Source organism: Rhamphochromis longiceps, linkage group LG20 (genome assembly GCF_057381845.1).
Source record: "Rhamphochromis longiceps isolate RC_006_pf linkage group LG20, R_longiceps_female_GT1.1, whole genome shotgun sequence".
NCBI classification, from domain to species: Eukaryota; Metazoa; Chordata; class Actinopteri; order Cichliformes; family Cichlidae; genus Rhamphochromis; species Rhamphochromis longiceps.
The window spans coordinates 7,102,340-7,117,976 of NC_140576.1; the positions used below are offsets into that span (position 1 = coordinate 7,102,340).

The 15,637-nt window shown below is 39.6% G+C and overlaps 1 protein-coding gene across 1 annotated transcript in view; it reads right to left on the reverse strand.

Annotated features, from left to right (window-relative positions):
• gpr153 (G protein-coupled receptor 153) overlaps positions 1-15,637 on the reverse strand; it is a 39,189-nt gene that overhangs the window by 11,914 nt on the left and 11,638 nt on the right. Inside the window, exons 2-3 of the mRNA XM_085394541.1 lie at positions 7,525-8,155; positions 244-673 (exon numbers count right to left, since the gene is read on the reverse strand). Coding sequence (XP_085250667.1) covers positions 244-673; positions 7,525-7,898 — 804 coding nt within the window. The 5' untranslated portion in view covers positions 7,899-8,155. The remainder of the gene's footprint in view (positions 1-243; positions 674-7,524; positions 8,156-15,637) is intronic.

The window sequence follows — 15,637 nt, forward strand, 5'->3', positions numbered from 1 at the left end:
ATGACAGAAGCAGTTTAATCTTAGTATACGTGTATAAACCTGTATTCAATATGAATCAACAGTGAGTTAATGAATAGAGGTGCACTGCAAAATGTCCTCTCCAATTGGCTATAATTGTCTTTGATTATGATTTGATTTAATTGTGATTGTACAGTGCATCAACAGAACATTATTATTATATTATCACGTACATTTTCCTGTTACAATGCTTTTATAATCAAGCAAGAAGAAGAGTGAACTCACCAGTATGGGGAAGCCAGTCAGGAAGTCATAGATGAAGACAATACCACTGATCAGGTAGGTGATTTGCAGCGACGTCTTAAGCGGTTCTGATCCATCGATGGATGACCTGCGTTTTCCCTGAGCATCCTCCACCACTATGGTGGGAACATTAAACTTGTTCTTGTCAGCGTTGTGACCTGCCTGAATCGAGAAGGTCTGAAAGAGAGCGATGCCGATGCAGATCACACCCATGGTCACACTGCCACCGATTAGGAGCAGAAAGCAGACTCCGAAGCCCAGGCCAATCTCTGTCACAATGAACCGGCAGTCAGAGGTGTAGAAGCGGTCGATCGTGTCATGCCAACCCACTGCTGGAAGTGTGGACAGGATGAAGGAGACCATCCAGATACCCATCACTGTGTGTACTGCCTGCTTCTTTGTGTTACTTAGCCTGGAAAGAGAACAACAGATTTTTGCAGGAAATCAAGTGAAATACCCATTGGCTTTGATTTGTGTGTCGTTCATTAGAGTGTAAAATCTGTGGATCCTAACTTATCTGATCTTTAAAATCACTATGCTCAGATCCCTAAAACCAAAAATATATACAAGTACACACTATAAAGGAGTTTCTAACAAAGAGAAGTAACAAAAAATGGATTTGCATTTTATCTTTTTTTAAGAAAAAGGAAATCGTCTTTAATCACAGTCATTTGATCCTTATTAGATTCTGAACAAAATAACCTCAATCACTCTAATGCATTTCAAAGGCAGTCTTTACCTGGATAAACATTATAGTTATCAGCATGCTATAGTCCTGCATTTACAGTTCCAAAGAGCAAAAGCGTGACACATTGATTGCTACCAAGATATTACCCATCCTATCTTTACAAACCTGCACTGACAAAATATATCTAAATAGAAGTCTATCTTACCAATCTTTGCTGGTTTTCTGTTTAAGAAAGCATACTGAACTATTTTTCTAACTTACATTATGTCTTTTCTTTACTGGAATTATAGAATAGGACACTCAATCCTTCTCACTTAAAACAAATTTTAAAATACAGTTGTGCGGATTTCTGCACAGAATTTTATTTATTCATTCATTCATTCATGCATTTTAACTGTCTGTGTAGCTCTGTAATTACATATCTACGTTACTTGGTGCAGATACCACTATGCTACTGTGTTCACCCTCGTCACATACTTCAAACTAAAGCAGAGTGTTGATTCACTGAAGAGTTGATGAAAATTGTAACTAAAATGACTGTGCAGCTATAAAAGAAGAACAACGCAGCCCATTCCGCATTACACTTTGTTTCACAGAAAAATGTGTAGGCTGGTTTTAATATTGACTTGTGTCTTTGCTCGGTTTGTTAACAACAGCTGAACTTCATTCAACCATGGCCTGCAATGACTTTCTTCACAGAAAAAGATTAGACAAGCAATTGGTACATCAACAGCAGATCCAGGATATGTACTGTGTCCACCAAAAAACTGTTTAAACACCTTAAAACAGTTTCACCCTATTAACAGCAAAGACCTGGAGGACATCTTAGGTCAACTGAACTCCTCCTCTTGCTGTTTAGATGTCCTGCCAACACGTTTTTTCAAAAAGGTCTCAAAGACTTTAGAGTCAGACCTGTTACAGATCGTCAACTTTTCTTTAATGTCAGGTGTGTTTCCGGAACCACTAAAAACTGCTGTAATAAAACCTATACTGAAAAAGGACAATCTTGACAAGACACAAATGAACAACTACAGGCCGATCTCAAATCTCCCATTTTTAAGTAAGATCATTGAAAAAGCAGTTTCTCAACAGCTCAATTACTTCTTAAAACAGAATAACTGCTATGATGCCTTCAAGTCAGGTTTTAGACAGAACCACAGCACTGAAACTGCTCTGACCAAAGTGTTTAATGACATATGTCTGAATACAGACAGTGGAAAAATGTCAGTCTTAGTTTTACTGGATCTCAGTGCAGCATTTGATACAGTTGACCACAACATATTACTCAAACGACTGGAGAACTGGGCAGGTCTTTCAGGAACTGTACTAAACTGGTTCAAAACATACTTAGAAAACAGGAAATACTTTGTATCAATAGGTAACTTCACATCTGAGCAGACAAGTATCACATGTGGAGTTCCCCAAGGTTCCATCTTGGGACCCCCTCTGTTTAACATTTACATGCTCCCACTGGCACAGATTATAAAGAACAACAAAATAAACTACCACAGCTATGCAGATGACACAAAAATATATATCACAATGTCACCAGGAGACCAAGGCCCTGTACAGGCGCTTGGTAAATGCATTGAGGAAATTAATGACTGGTTGAGCCACAATTTTCTCCAGCTAAACAAAAACAAAACTGAGGTAATAGTCTTTGGTGCCAAAGAAAAACGATTACAGGTCACCAGAGAACTTCAATCTATACACCTAAAAACCACAAACCAGGCGAGGAATTTGGGTGTAATGCTGGATGCAGACCTAAACTTAGAAAAACACATTAAGACAATAACAAAATCAGCTTACTATCACCTCAAAAATATTTCGAGGATAAAAGATCTGATGTCTCAACAGGACCTGGAAAAACTAGTCCACGCATTCATCTTTAGTAGGCTTGATTACTGTAACAGCATCTTTACAGGTCTACCTAAAAAATCAGTCAGACAACTACAGCTCATTCAGAACTCTGCTGCTCGAGTCCTCACTAAGACCGAAAAAGTGGACCACATCAGTCCAGCTCTGAGGTCTTTACACTGGCTGCCTGTCCGTCAGAGGAGAGACTTTAAAGTTCTGATGCTGGTCTATAAAGCTCTGAATGGTTTAGGACCAAAATACATCAGTGACCTCCTGACCCATTATGAACCTTCCAGATCCCTCAGGTCATCTGGATCCGGTCTTTTATCAGTTCCCAGAGTCAGAACCAGACACGGAGAAGCTGCATTCAGCTTTTATGCTCCTTATATCTGGAACAAACTCCCAGAAAGCCTCAGATCAGCTGAAACACTCAGTTTATTTAAATCCAGGTTGAAGACTCACCTGTTCTCAGCTGCATTTGAATAAAGCACCAAATCCACACTTTTAAGCTTAAACTTCAAAACTTACATTTTAACTACTGATTTTATCTGTTTTGATTTTACATACTGTTTTGTTTGTTTGTTTGTTTGTTTGTTTGTTTGTTTGTTTGTTTGTTATTTAGTTTGTTTGTTTGTTTGCTTGTTTTAATCAATTTTAAATCATGCTTTTTATTTGTTTTTGTTTCTAATGTCTCTGTAAAGCACTGTGAATCACCTTGTTGTTGAATTGTGCTATACAAATAAACTTGCCTTGCCTTGCCTAACAAGTACAGTGTGGTCTACTCTGACTGTACTAAAGTAACTTATGAAGCAATATTGCAATATTATAAGTACATGGAGGATTTCAGTCTCCTTCTCACAATCATTACACATCAGAGACACACACTATACAATATTGGCAAACAGTGCACCTACAGTAATTGCGATCTGTCCTCAACAATTCAAACAAAATGATTCAAATAGAACACTGATAACGAGGTCTGTGTTTGACTTTTTTTTCATGGTGAGGAAATCTGACCAGTATTACAAGTAAAACAGACCCAACCATGGAAAAATACTGTAAAATGGCAGATATGAAGCTGGGATACATAAGCTGATAAAAACATCAACCCACATAGGCACAGCTTAGATAAACTGAAGATGAATGTGGAAGGAAATCGATTATTTGTTGATGGTAAAAGATTGCCTTTGATATCCCTCGGTCTATTTATCATGTAGGTCCATTTCAACACAAAGAGATTTCTGTTTCCTCTCACCTCCAAGTAATTGTTACAGTCGAGCAATTTGCTGAATGTGTTTGTGACCTCTGGCGATGTGGCACTTTTCAAGGTTTGCAGAAACTACACACATACATCTAAAAATATATCAAGCAGTGACTGGCGTTCTCATTTCCCAAACATGACGAAAGAGTACGCTAAGCTGCCAAAACATTTGGATAGATTACTGTATTCAAGGATTACTGAGTTGTTCCAGACATAAGCAAAAATATACACACACACACAAATATAGGTGTGTGTGTCATACATAAAAATATCCTTTTCAGTTCCTAGAACATGTAAGTATAGACTATTTTATGCCTCTATTGTGTAACAAAGTACAGTTAATATGGTTCTACTGGTTCATTTGTGTGGTAAAAGATGCTTTAATTCATTAAGCGTCAGCTCTTTTAGCGTAGGAAGCCAAATATACCTCCCGATGAGAACCAAAATGCATATCACCAATTCCCTTCTCCATTTCCAGAGAAATGGGGCACACTGGCTAGAATGGATAGCTTTACATAAAAAGATTGGCAAAATAAAATGGAAAACATTTGAAAGTAGTAAAGTATAAGCCTACATACACTGACGCAATAAGAGTACTACAATAGCCTGCAGTAGCAGTAGTACTGCAGTAGCCTCCATCTTTGCACTATGGCTTCATTCAAAGACAAGTAGGTCTTGTTGTCACAATGAGTAATAATGCTAGCCTTTCCTGATTGTGCCTGGGGTACATGGGGACAGTTACATCACCAAGCTGCATAAATCTATTACCAGACTGAGAGCATTGTGAGCGGAAAAAACCCTCCTAAGAGATAGTGAACGCAGGGTGATGAGCACAGCTGCCTAAGTACAAGGTTGGAATTCATAATTCAGGCCTTCAGTGTATGTTAATGTCAGAGTAAAGGCAGCCATGCTAGCTCAGCAGGGCAAATGTGGAGCGAATTAAATGAAAGATGAACAGCAATTATACGGTGCATCACCTGAGCTATCACTCCACTATACTGTTGTTAAAGGTGACTTGAACAGAAGAAGACAAGCTGCTGAGTGGAAAGTGTTCCCAGACAGGAGACCAGAGAGACTACAGTCAGATGAGTGAGGGAGCAGACGAGGGAGATATAAGCATCTGTGTAAAGCTTGATATCACTGTGTGGGCATCGGCCAATACTGGCAGCTGCAGAAGCAATATAGATAGCAAGATTGGGCTTAGATTTAAAAGGAAGTTTGCATATCTTATTTGAATGTCTGCTTATCTGCAAAATTGGCCAAGTTGAAAACATGTTTAGTATCTGCAGGCTTGATGCCACAGGACGTAATCGCTCGTAGATTTTCAGCAGGAGAGAAAGAGTGATGCAGCAGAAGACTGATGTTCACCACATGCACCACATTTTAGTTGGTATGTGTTCTGCAGATGCGACAGCTGATTTTATAGGTTCTCTGGCTGTTTTCCTACAGTATTTGCTCTCAAAATGCACTCGACTGCAAATGATTATGCTGCACCTGATGGGCAGAGCTTAGAGCTCTGAATGTAACAGCTAAATTGCAACAAAGCCAAGGCCTCTGAGCTATGCTTCAAATTTTCTTAAGATGCACCAATTACAAACCTTCACATTAACCATTTAAACAGTCAATATGGTCTGCTGTGCAACTCATTATCATGATAAATTACAATCTTATCTTAGAACAAATCAAGAGGTGCTTCTTAATAATCATTAGCATGTGTCAGTTCAGAGCAGCACTGGTACATATCAGAAGAGATACAGCATCCAAATCTCATATTAAAGGAAAGGGAACCTTTCCTTAGAACATCTGATTATGTGTGAACAGCAGATTTCTTGGAAGTCTTACAGGACCAAAATGGTGTTGTTAGTGTGAGGTGAACCTGATCTTTATTATTCGGTGTTACTTAGTATTATCACATGTTATGAGGAGCCAAATGAAGGTGAAAGCTAGAGCTGGCAGATGCTCAGTCTAGAAGGTTTCACATGGTGTTACCCCAAATAGCTGCAACCAGCAGATGTGTTGGCAGGGGACAGTCTTTGCATGATGAAGAGCATCACACTCAAAATCAAAGGTAAATAAGGTGATGGGCCACAAAAATTGAAATCTGTCTATATCCTATGTGAGAAGTTGTCAAAGGAAGAGGCCCAAAAAAAACCTGAACCTTAACTATAGAATTTTTCAAGGATTGAGTGTGAGCCTTGCAGGAGATTAACATCTAAAAGTGCCTTTAAACACATTTATGTTTTCTGTGCTAAAGATCACACTGCATTTATTTATGTTATTTTACTTTTAAAAACACACATAATACTGTATCCACTATACTGACATTTCTGTGATTGAATATTCAAGTGAACCTAAAGATTTGGTTCCCCCTAAACTACAAAACAAAGTATTATTTCTTACTTTAGTCTATTTTTATCTGGAGATAAAACTAGACAACAGCTTATAAAGCAGCCATTTCTTCAATAGAAAGTTCTTCCAGTAATTCTCCAAAGGTTGATTTTGTTCATCTGGACCTAGCATTTTGTGGGAGAAACATTTCGTCACTCATCCAAGTGACTTCTTCAGTCTCAGCTGACTGCAGGTTTCCCCAATCTTATAAACAGTGCATTTGCATAATGACTGAAACCAGCCCACTGAAGGAACAATGGGCTGGGAGGTCAGTTCCTTAATCTTAATTATGCAAATTCTCATGACCATTGATCAACAACCACTGATCAAGGCCCACTGATCAAAGCCCACTGAGCAATGGCCATGAGTACCATTCACAGAGAGTTGGGGAATGGCTGCAATCACAACATTGTAAGATGGCGAAAGATGTACCCTTAGGCCCCCTCCTCGATTCAGAGATGGTCTTTCCCTTTTCACATAAATGTCCTCTTTGACTCTGCGCTCAAACCAGCGTTCCTCCCTGTCCAGGATGTGTACATCCTCATCATTGAAAGAGTGTCCACTGGCCTATAGGTGTAAATAGACTGTAGAGTCCTGGCCTGACGAGGTAGCTCTTCTGTGTTGTGCCATCCGCTTCACCAGAGGTTGTTTGGTTTCCCCAATGTATAAATCCTGGCAATCCTCCTGGCACTTAACAGCGTACACTATATTACTCTGTTTGTGTCAGGAGATCTGATCCTTGGGGTGGACCAAGTTTTGGCGCAGCTTCTTTTGGGGTTTAAAAGCCACAGAGTGTGTTTAGAAAAAATGCGTCTCAACTGCTCCGATACTCGGATACTTACTGGATACTTCCAGTAATGACTGTTCAGAGTGAGGAATGAAATGTACTGGATTGGAAAAACATCAGAAGCAGATGTGTATAAACCATAGCAAATAAATATTGAAATATATAAAGTGTAATACCTTGCTTGAAACTGAAATTTGGATGAAATGGACATTTAAAATTTAGGCAACCTGAATAAAGATTATAACTAGGGTCAGTCATAAACAACAAAATCAGTTGTCTTACCTGTAGTTTACAGGCCAGCGAACCATCCACATGCGGTGATAGGAGAGTGAGGTGACCGAGAAGCAGGTGACCAGTGTGAGAGTATAGAAGGTAGACACAAACACTTTGCACAGACCCTCATTCCACTCGTAGTTGGAGTGCTGACGCCGCAGTGTTATGACACAGTACATGGTAATGGGGATGGCCATGTTGAGGATATGTGTGCCCGCCAAGGTGCAGATGAGAAACTCCAGCGGCTTCCACTTCTTCTGCTTGGCACTGACACTAAGGATACTCCAAGTGTTGGCAAGGATGGACACGCCCGAACAGACCAGCCAAGCCAGCGTGTTGGCGTTGATGACATCATCCTTCATGGTGGTTAAATCATCCACCATGTTGTAACGAGGCAGGGTGGAGCCTGGGGGGCCGCAAGGAACTGTTGGCAAGAGCAGGTACACACAAGGAGAAGGAGGAGGTGGTAATGGGCAGGAGGGGATGCAGGGTATCAAGCAGAGCAGGCATCCTATCTGGGTGGGTGTGCACTCTCCATGGGTCGGGCACAGTGGGGAAAGGACATGACTGTGGTGCAACGCAGTGTGATGTTAGAGGAGGAGGATGGCAGAGCGGGGCCAGTTCCCTTACAGTCCTAAAGCTGAAGAAACGGGGTGAGAAACGACAGAAGCAAAGTGGTCAGAGGGAGTAACAATTTTAAGAAATTACACTGGTCAATCTAGTTCTAAATAATCCTTGACCAGACATAATCCCTTATCAGTGAATTAATGGGGTTATTTTAATCACAACAGATTAACTCTATGTGTTAAGCCTGAAAATTTTCCATCTAATGAGGTTAAGAGAGAACAGTAATTAGTAAACAGGTCTTATTTTAAGAAGTCCAGTTGACACATGCATGAAGCTGCAGTCATGCAATCCACACATCTGTACTGGTGACAGATATTCAGGGATATTATAGAAACACTTGTGACATCTGTAAAAACAAGGATCAAGTTATATAACAACAATGAGCAATGAGCAAATAAAGTACTAACAAAAAAATCAAACATTAAAATATTGAGATAAATATCAATACCACAGAAGTGCACACTTAGGGACCCACGCATTTACTTGACTTTCTTGTATAATTAACAAAGTAGACTAATCAGTAACTTTGACAATCAGCTATTTGTTAAGTCGTTAATTAAGAAAAACAGCTGCTGCTTGCAGCTCATTAATTGTGAAAATTTACTGTCCTTTTTTTTACATTCATTTTTTTTTCCTGAATGAGTAATTCATCCGAGGTTCTATTAAAGTTGAGATGGGAATTTATCTTTCTTTGACCAATTTACGAACTTATATATATAATTAAGGCAACAGAGGCATCATCCTAGTTACATCCTGAGAGGGTTTTGTTTTTCTTGGAGATGCTGATTCAACTGTAAATCGTGAGGCAACACTTTATAATTGTGTGTATTGTTTTGTGGGGTTTTTTCCTGCGACAATTTAGACAGTAGACCACTTTCAAAAGGACAAAAAACATAATGTAATTATATGTTATCTTTTATATGCAGTTTTTGAAAGAACACGAGAAATAGTTTGCAACAGTTTGTTCCTTTTTGTAAAGGTCATTTCCAGCATAATACACAGAGAGAATCACCAGCAGATGAGAGCTCTTTGTTCCTACACTCTCCAGTGAAAAATGTCTGGCACAGCTGGAGAGTGTTGTCACATCTATGCCCTGTCTTTTGGCTTGTCCAAACACTGATATGCTGTAGGCAAGACTCTCGGAGGGGACACTTGAAATGACAAGTATAGCATCATCATAACCCTGTTCTCTTTGGTGTGGCATGAAACAACGTAACCAAAAAAAATAGTATAACATCAACACCTAAAATACTGGACACAGTTCCTAAAATGCATTGATGCCTCGTGCATGGAACGAAGAGAATTTCCTTGTTGATCACATCACCCCTCCCGTCCCGCTCCTCCATTGTGTGTCAACCCAAGCCCTTTTGTTAAATGTTTATACAGTGCATCTGCTGAACAGGAAATCAGATTTTATTGGTATATTCACTCATCTCTTCAAGTTCACCAGCTGCAGAGGAACAGAACAGAAAAGCACAGCCAAAATGAAGACTGAATCCAGAATCAGCATACTCACTGACATACTGGGTACCTGCTATCAACAGTGGCTCCATCCATTATTATTTTTCATTGCAGTGATGCTTTTCCTGCTTTCACAGGTAAAAACATCTCAGTGATAATGTCAGAACAAATGAGCGCAGTGTGGAGCTTCTATAGATTCTTCAGTAGTGCTAAATCTTTCACATTATGGAAACTCATTATTGAGAAATGTAATGAAATAGATTTAGCTTAGACAGTCTGGGAAGCAATAAGAGTATTGACTCCGCTTTTGGGGGCAATGGCCAACCAACCAATATTTGGTTGGTTTATATACAATTCAAAACTTTGTGGTCTCTTTTAACGAATGTCTGAAATGCCATACTGCATTTCAGCAAATGAAGTCCCTCTTTTTCTTCACTGTCCACCTGCATCCAAACAAATATGAATGGTCAATAAAAGACTAGAAAATGATTACCAGGCATGCAGATATCTCTTTATTGAGATTGAGGTTGAGGTGACATTGTCATATTTTGTGTCAATCATAAATTCAGCCTTTAGTACTTATATTTCTATATATAACTGTGCTACACAAGAAGAAGAACTCAAGGGGACATGACAACCGATGGAGCTGCATATTTGGCAAAGATTTTTAAGCCGGATATGCTTCCTGATGCAACCCTCCACACTTTATCCACACTTGGGAGAGCTGTAAACTACCTAGGAGCACACTAACTTACAAACACCCGAGGTTGGGAATAACTAATGTGCTATACCAAATATATTTAAAAGGACATTTGTGACTGCATTAGATAATTTTGTAAATGTAAAATGTATAAGACATTTTACTGGTTGCTGACAACTAGCTAGGTAACATTAGCATGTATAGAATTTGTTAAACAAAATCACAATGTCTATCCAACCTTAACCAACATGTTTAGTTATCTAAACTATGCACATTACAGTCTCACATTTGCATTAACTCCAAAATAGCTCAGAAATGCAATGCTTATTAAAGTGATTCAGGCAGCAAGCACGCCATCTAAGTCTGCAACTGGATAAAAATGTTGCATAACATGTCATTTCTACTGTATAAGTTTGATAAATCATCACAAGCCAGTTGTGTTTTTAACGCATTCTGAAATAACTTGCATTGCATGAGTCATATTCGAGCTCTTGAAATGATCACATCATATAGATGACTCAGCTCCCCTTTTTGTGATTCGGAAGTCAAAATGTATTCTTCAGTTTTTAATGGTTTGACTCATTACTGATAAGAAGCACAATTAACAGACTTGATTTAAAAAGTCACAGCTGATGAACAGCTGATCGTTTAACATGAAGAGTTTAAAAGACTTCATTATACCCTGCTTTTATTTGTCAAATAATCAATCTATGATTATATCATCTTGTGTTTGTCATAATTTTGTACGTATCGGTTTAGTAAGAGAGAGAACAATTGTATAAAGAAAAAAAAACCCAATTTCAGTCACAGTTAAAGAACTGACTTTTCTGAGTCATAGACATACAAACATCTAAAAGTGTGTTCCATAATAAAGATAACTTGTGTTTCACCTCAGGCAAAAAAAAAAGAATGATTCTTTTTAAACTATTTCTTTTTCTGTTTATCTAGTTGCATTTGTAATTTTCAAGTGTAAGATGAGAGCAGTGCCCATGAACCTGGAGCCCTTCTGCTTGGATGACTCACAAGACTCAAGAGGAACAGCAGCTTTCCATTTAATACAAGAAATTGTGTTAAGCTCTAACATGTTTATACCAGGGTCTTTACAGCCAAGTCCAATTTTTTTTTTTTTTACCTCTGGGAGCAGCTGAAGGTCATACGGATATTATTTAAAAAAAACAAAAAAAAAAAACAGATTATATATTTTTTTATGTAAACTTGAATTCCCCTTTTGTACCATGACAATGTAAAAACCCAACTTCAAAACTGTCATTCTAACTTAAGTGAGCAAATGTTTTAGAAGAAACTGAAGTACCCCAAAATATAAAATTTAATAACAGGTATTAAAGGCAGCTGAAAATGTTAAGTACAGAAAAATTCAGATAGCAGTTTTCCCATGTAGCAAGGTAAGCCCACAGCCAGAGTAAGCCAACTATACAGTATGACATGACACCTCAAATTCAAAGGTTTCACTTTAACTGCTGTATTTTTATAAGTGGTCAGAAACTTGTAAATAACTCATGATAACTCATGAAAGAATAAAGTTACGTTGAAACCAAGCACACCATTGCTTTTCTTGTGACATTACCAATAAGTTTGATGTGTCACATGGCCCTCTTCCTATTGAAAAAACAAAAGTTGTATCCTGAAACCTTGGTCTCAGTATTGAGCTTGTGTAGCACCATGTATAAGTTTGTGTATGCATGTTATGGTTATTAAAGGAGTATTAGAGGTATAGCAGGAACAGCAGTGGTAGCAGTAGTAGTATTTGTAGCACTGGTTTTATCCAAATGCTTGACTGACAAGCTTCCTAACCACAGTGCAACGATCAGCTCGATCAACCACAGTCCCTCAGGCCTCAAAGCCAAATTAGTCTCAGTGTACACAAGAGAAATCAGCACTGGAAATTACATACACATGACGCAAAGACTTTCTCTCTCTAATACCAAGATACTTGATGAGTTGTTAAAATGAGTGTCTAGTTCACCATAGCACTAAAACAATAAAGATCAGAAAATATAAAAATATATCCTGTATTTTAATAATTAATTTACAGTCTTGTTTTTCCATTATGCAATGCAAGGTTTTATAGGGTAATCATAATTACAGTATGACAGTAACTGTAAATGTGCCCTGGTCATGTTCTTAAATCCCTCTCTGCAGTGCCTTCTACACCTGTAGCCCATATTATGAATTTTTATCCAGATGAATATAAACAGCAGAGGAAAACACACGGGTGAGCTCTCAAAAAATAAATAAATAAATAAATAACACGACCACAGGTGGTAAATATTTTCCATCTTGTTTAACTGAGTTTGAGCACCAGTGATCACTGATGTTAACACAGGGTCTGCCTTTCTCACCCCACTGGAGTCTTGTGTTCTCTCACAGTGGAAAAATCTCTCTAGGGGTAGAAATCGCAGAGTAACCCACAATATGATATAACACTATCATGATACAATATGTTGCTCAAACCAACAACAATTTGAGGATATCACAATTTTGGAAACAGAATACTGTATATACACGACAGAGTTCTGAAGGTGTGCTGTTCTTTATTAAATCTTGTGTCGTCTGTAATTGTAAATACTACTTGCTTATTCAACAAGGATGAAAAACAGCAAAGGGAGCCACTGGCTGTCACATCTTCATGTACAGCCAATACCCTTTAACAGTTTTCAGGCAAATGTGAAGAATCACTTCACTGTCCCACAAAGAATCACCACCTCAGTGTGTTACACTGACACCCTCAATGTGATGTTCTTACCTAATTTCCCATCAATCTGCTATTAATGGTGGCATTAAAAACAAGTTAGCTTCAATCCTCATTGATGGGTATGGTACCTTTGAGTATCTTCCAAGTGATGTCGTTTCCAATATTGTGTTAACTGACCAACTAACCGATCCGAAATCTCATTCATTATAACATGCATGTTTGAGCCAAGATTTTACACCAGATGTCCTACCTGACACAATCCTCCCCATTTACCCGGGCTTGGGACCATCACTTGGAGTACAGTGGCTTCCCTCCTGCCTCACCCATGCAAACTGGTGAGATAACCTTTAGTGCTACAATATACAGTGGGGCAAAAAAGTATTTAGTCAGCCACCGATTGTGCAAGTTCCCCCACCTAAAATGATGACAGAGGTCAGTAATTTGCACCAGAGGTACACTTCAACTGTGAGAGACAGAATGTGAAAAAAAAAAATCCATGAATCCACATGGTAGGATTTGTAAAGAATTTATTCGTAAATCAGCGTGGAAAATAAGTATTTGGTCAATAACAAAAATACAACTCAATACTTTGTTATTGCCAACAAAGGTTATGTTACAGAGGTCAAACGTTTACTATAGGTCTTCACCAGGTTTGCACACACAGTAGCTGGTATTTTGGCCCATTCCTCCATGCAGATCTTCTCGAGAGCAGTGATGTTTTGGGGCTGTCGCCGAGCAACACGAACTTTCAACTCCCGCCACAGATTTTCTATGGGGTTGAGGTCTGGAGACTGGCTAGGCCACTCCAGGACTTTCAAATGCTTCATACGGAGCCACTCCTTTGTTGCCCGGGCGGTGTGTTTTGGATCATTGTCATGTTGGAAGACCCAGCCTCGTTTCATCTTCAAAGTTCTCACTGATGGAAGGAGGTTTTGGCTCAAAATCTCACGATACATGGCCCCATTCATTCTGTCCTTAACACGGATCAGTCGTCCTGTCCCCTTGGCAGAAAAACAGCCCCATAGCATGAGGTTTCCACCCCCATGCTTCACAGTAGGTATGGTGTTCTTGGGATGCAACTCAGTATTCTTCTTCCTCCAAAGACGATGAGTTGAGTTTATACCAAAAAGTTCTACTTTGGTTTCATCTGACCACATGACATTCTCCCAATCCTCTGCTGTATCATCCATGTGCTCTCTGGCAAACTTCAGACGGGCCTGGACATGCACTGGCTTCAGCAGCGGAACACGTCTGGCACTGCGGGATTTGATTCCCTGCCGTTGTAGTGTGTTACTGATGGTGACCTTTGTTACTTTGGTCCCAGCTCTCTGCAGGTCATTCACCAGGTCCCCCCGTGTGGTTCTGGGATCTTTGCTCACCGTTCTCATGATCATTTTGACCCCACGCGATTGAGATCTTGCGTGGAGCCCCAGATCGAGGGAGATTATCAGTGGTCTTGTATGTCTTCCATTTTCTGATGATTGCTCCCACAGTTGATTTTTTTCACACCAAGCTGCTTGCCTATTGTAGATTCACTCTTCCCAGTCTGGTGCAGGTCTACAATACTTTTCCTGGTGTCCTTCGAAAGCTCTTTGCTCTTGGCCATGGCGGAGTTTGGAGTCTGACTGTTTGAGGCTGTGGACAGGTGTCTTTTATACAGATGATGAGTTCAAACAGGTGCCATTCATACAGGTAACGAGTGGGGGACAGAAAAGCTTCTTACAGAAGACGTTACAGGTCTGTGAGAGCCAGAGATTTTCCTTGTTTGAGGTGACCAAATACTTATTTTCCACCCTAATTTACGAATAAATTCTTTACAAATCCTACCATGTGAATTCATCGATTTTTTTTTCATATTCTGTCTCTCACAGTTGAAGTGTACCTCTGGTGCAAATTACTGACCTCTGTCATCATTTTAAGTGGGGGAACTTGCACAATCGGTGGCTGACTAAATACTTTTTTGCCCCACTGTATATATAGGCAATAAAGTAACAAAAAACAGTTAAATATGCAAACTGCTTAAATATGTTAGTATTTAGAGTTATTAGTTAGAAGATATGACTATCTAGCTTAGAAATGTTGAATAATACACAAGATCCTGCCCATTTTACTTTACGGCGCAGAGACGTGGACAATGCTCAAACACGACCTGAGCAAACTCGAAGTTTTCCAAATGCGTTGCGTTAGATGAATTCTCGGCGTTTTCCTTCGCGACCGTCATTCAAATGACACCATCCTCACCAGCTGCGGCAGCCAACCGACGATCGGCGACCTAATCCAGCGCCGCCGACTCCGTTGGTTTGGCCACATTTGTCGAATGGACCCGAGCCGCTACCCCCATGGCCTACTCTGGTTGACCCGCCCCACCGATTGGAGGGTGCATCGAAATGCACCAAAGAAGACATGGATGAAACAAATCCAGTATGATTTGAAGGCCCTTCGACTTGACCTCGAGCAGGCAAGAACCATCGCCTTAGATCGAAAAGCGTGGAAGATAATCGTTGGTCAAGCAAGAGAACCTGCGGCACCTACAGCAGCGTACTGATTGCGCGGCAGACCACCGCCGCTGGTCGCCCGCTAAGGACAAGAAGAAGAATACACAAGATAATTAAATCTGCATC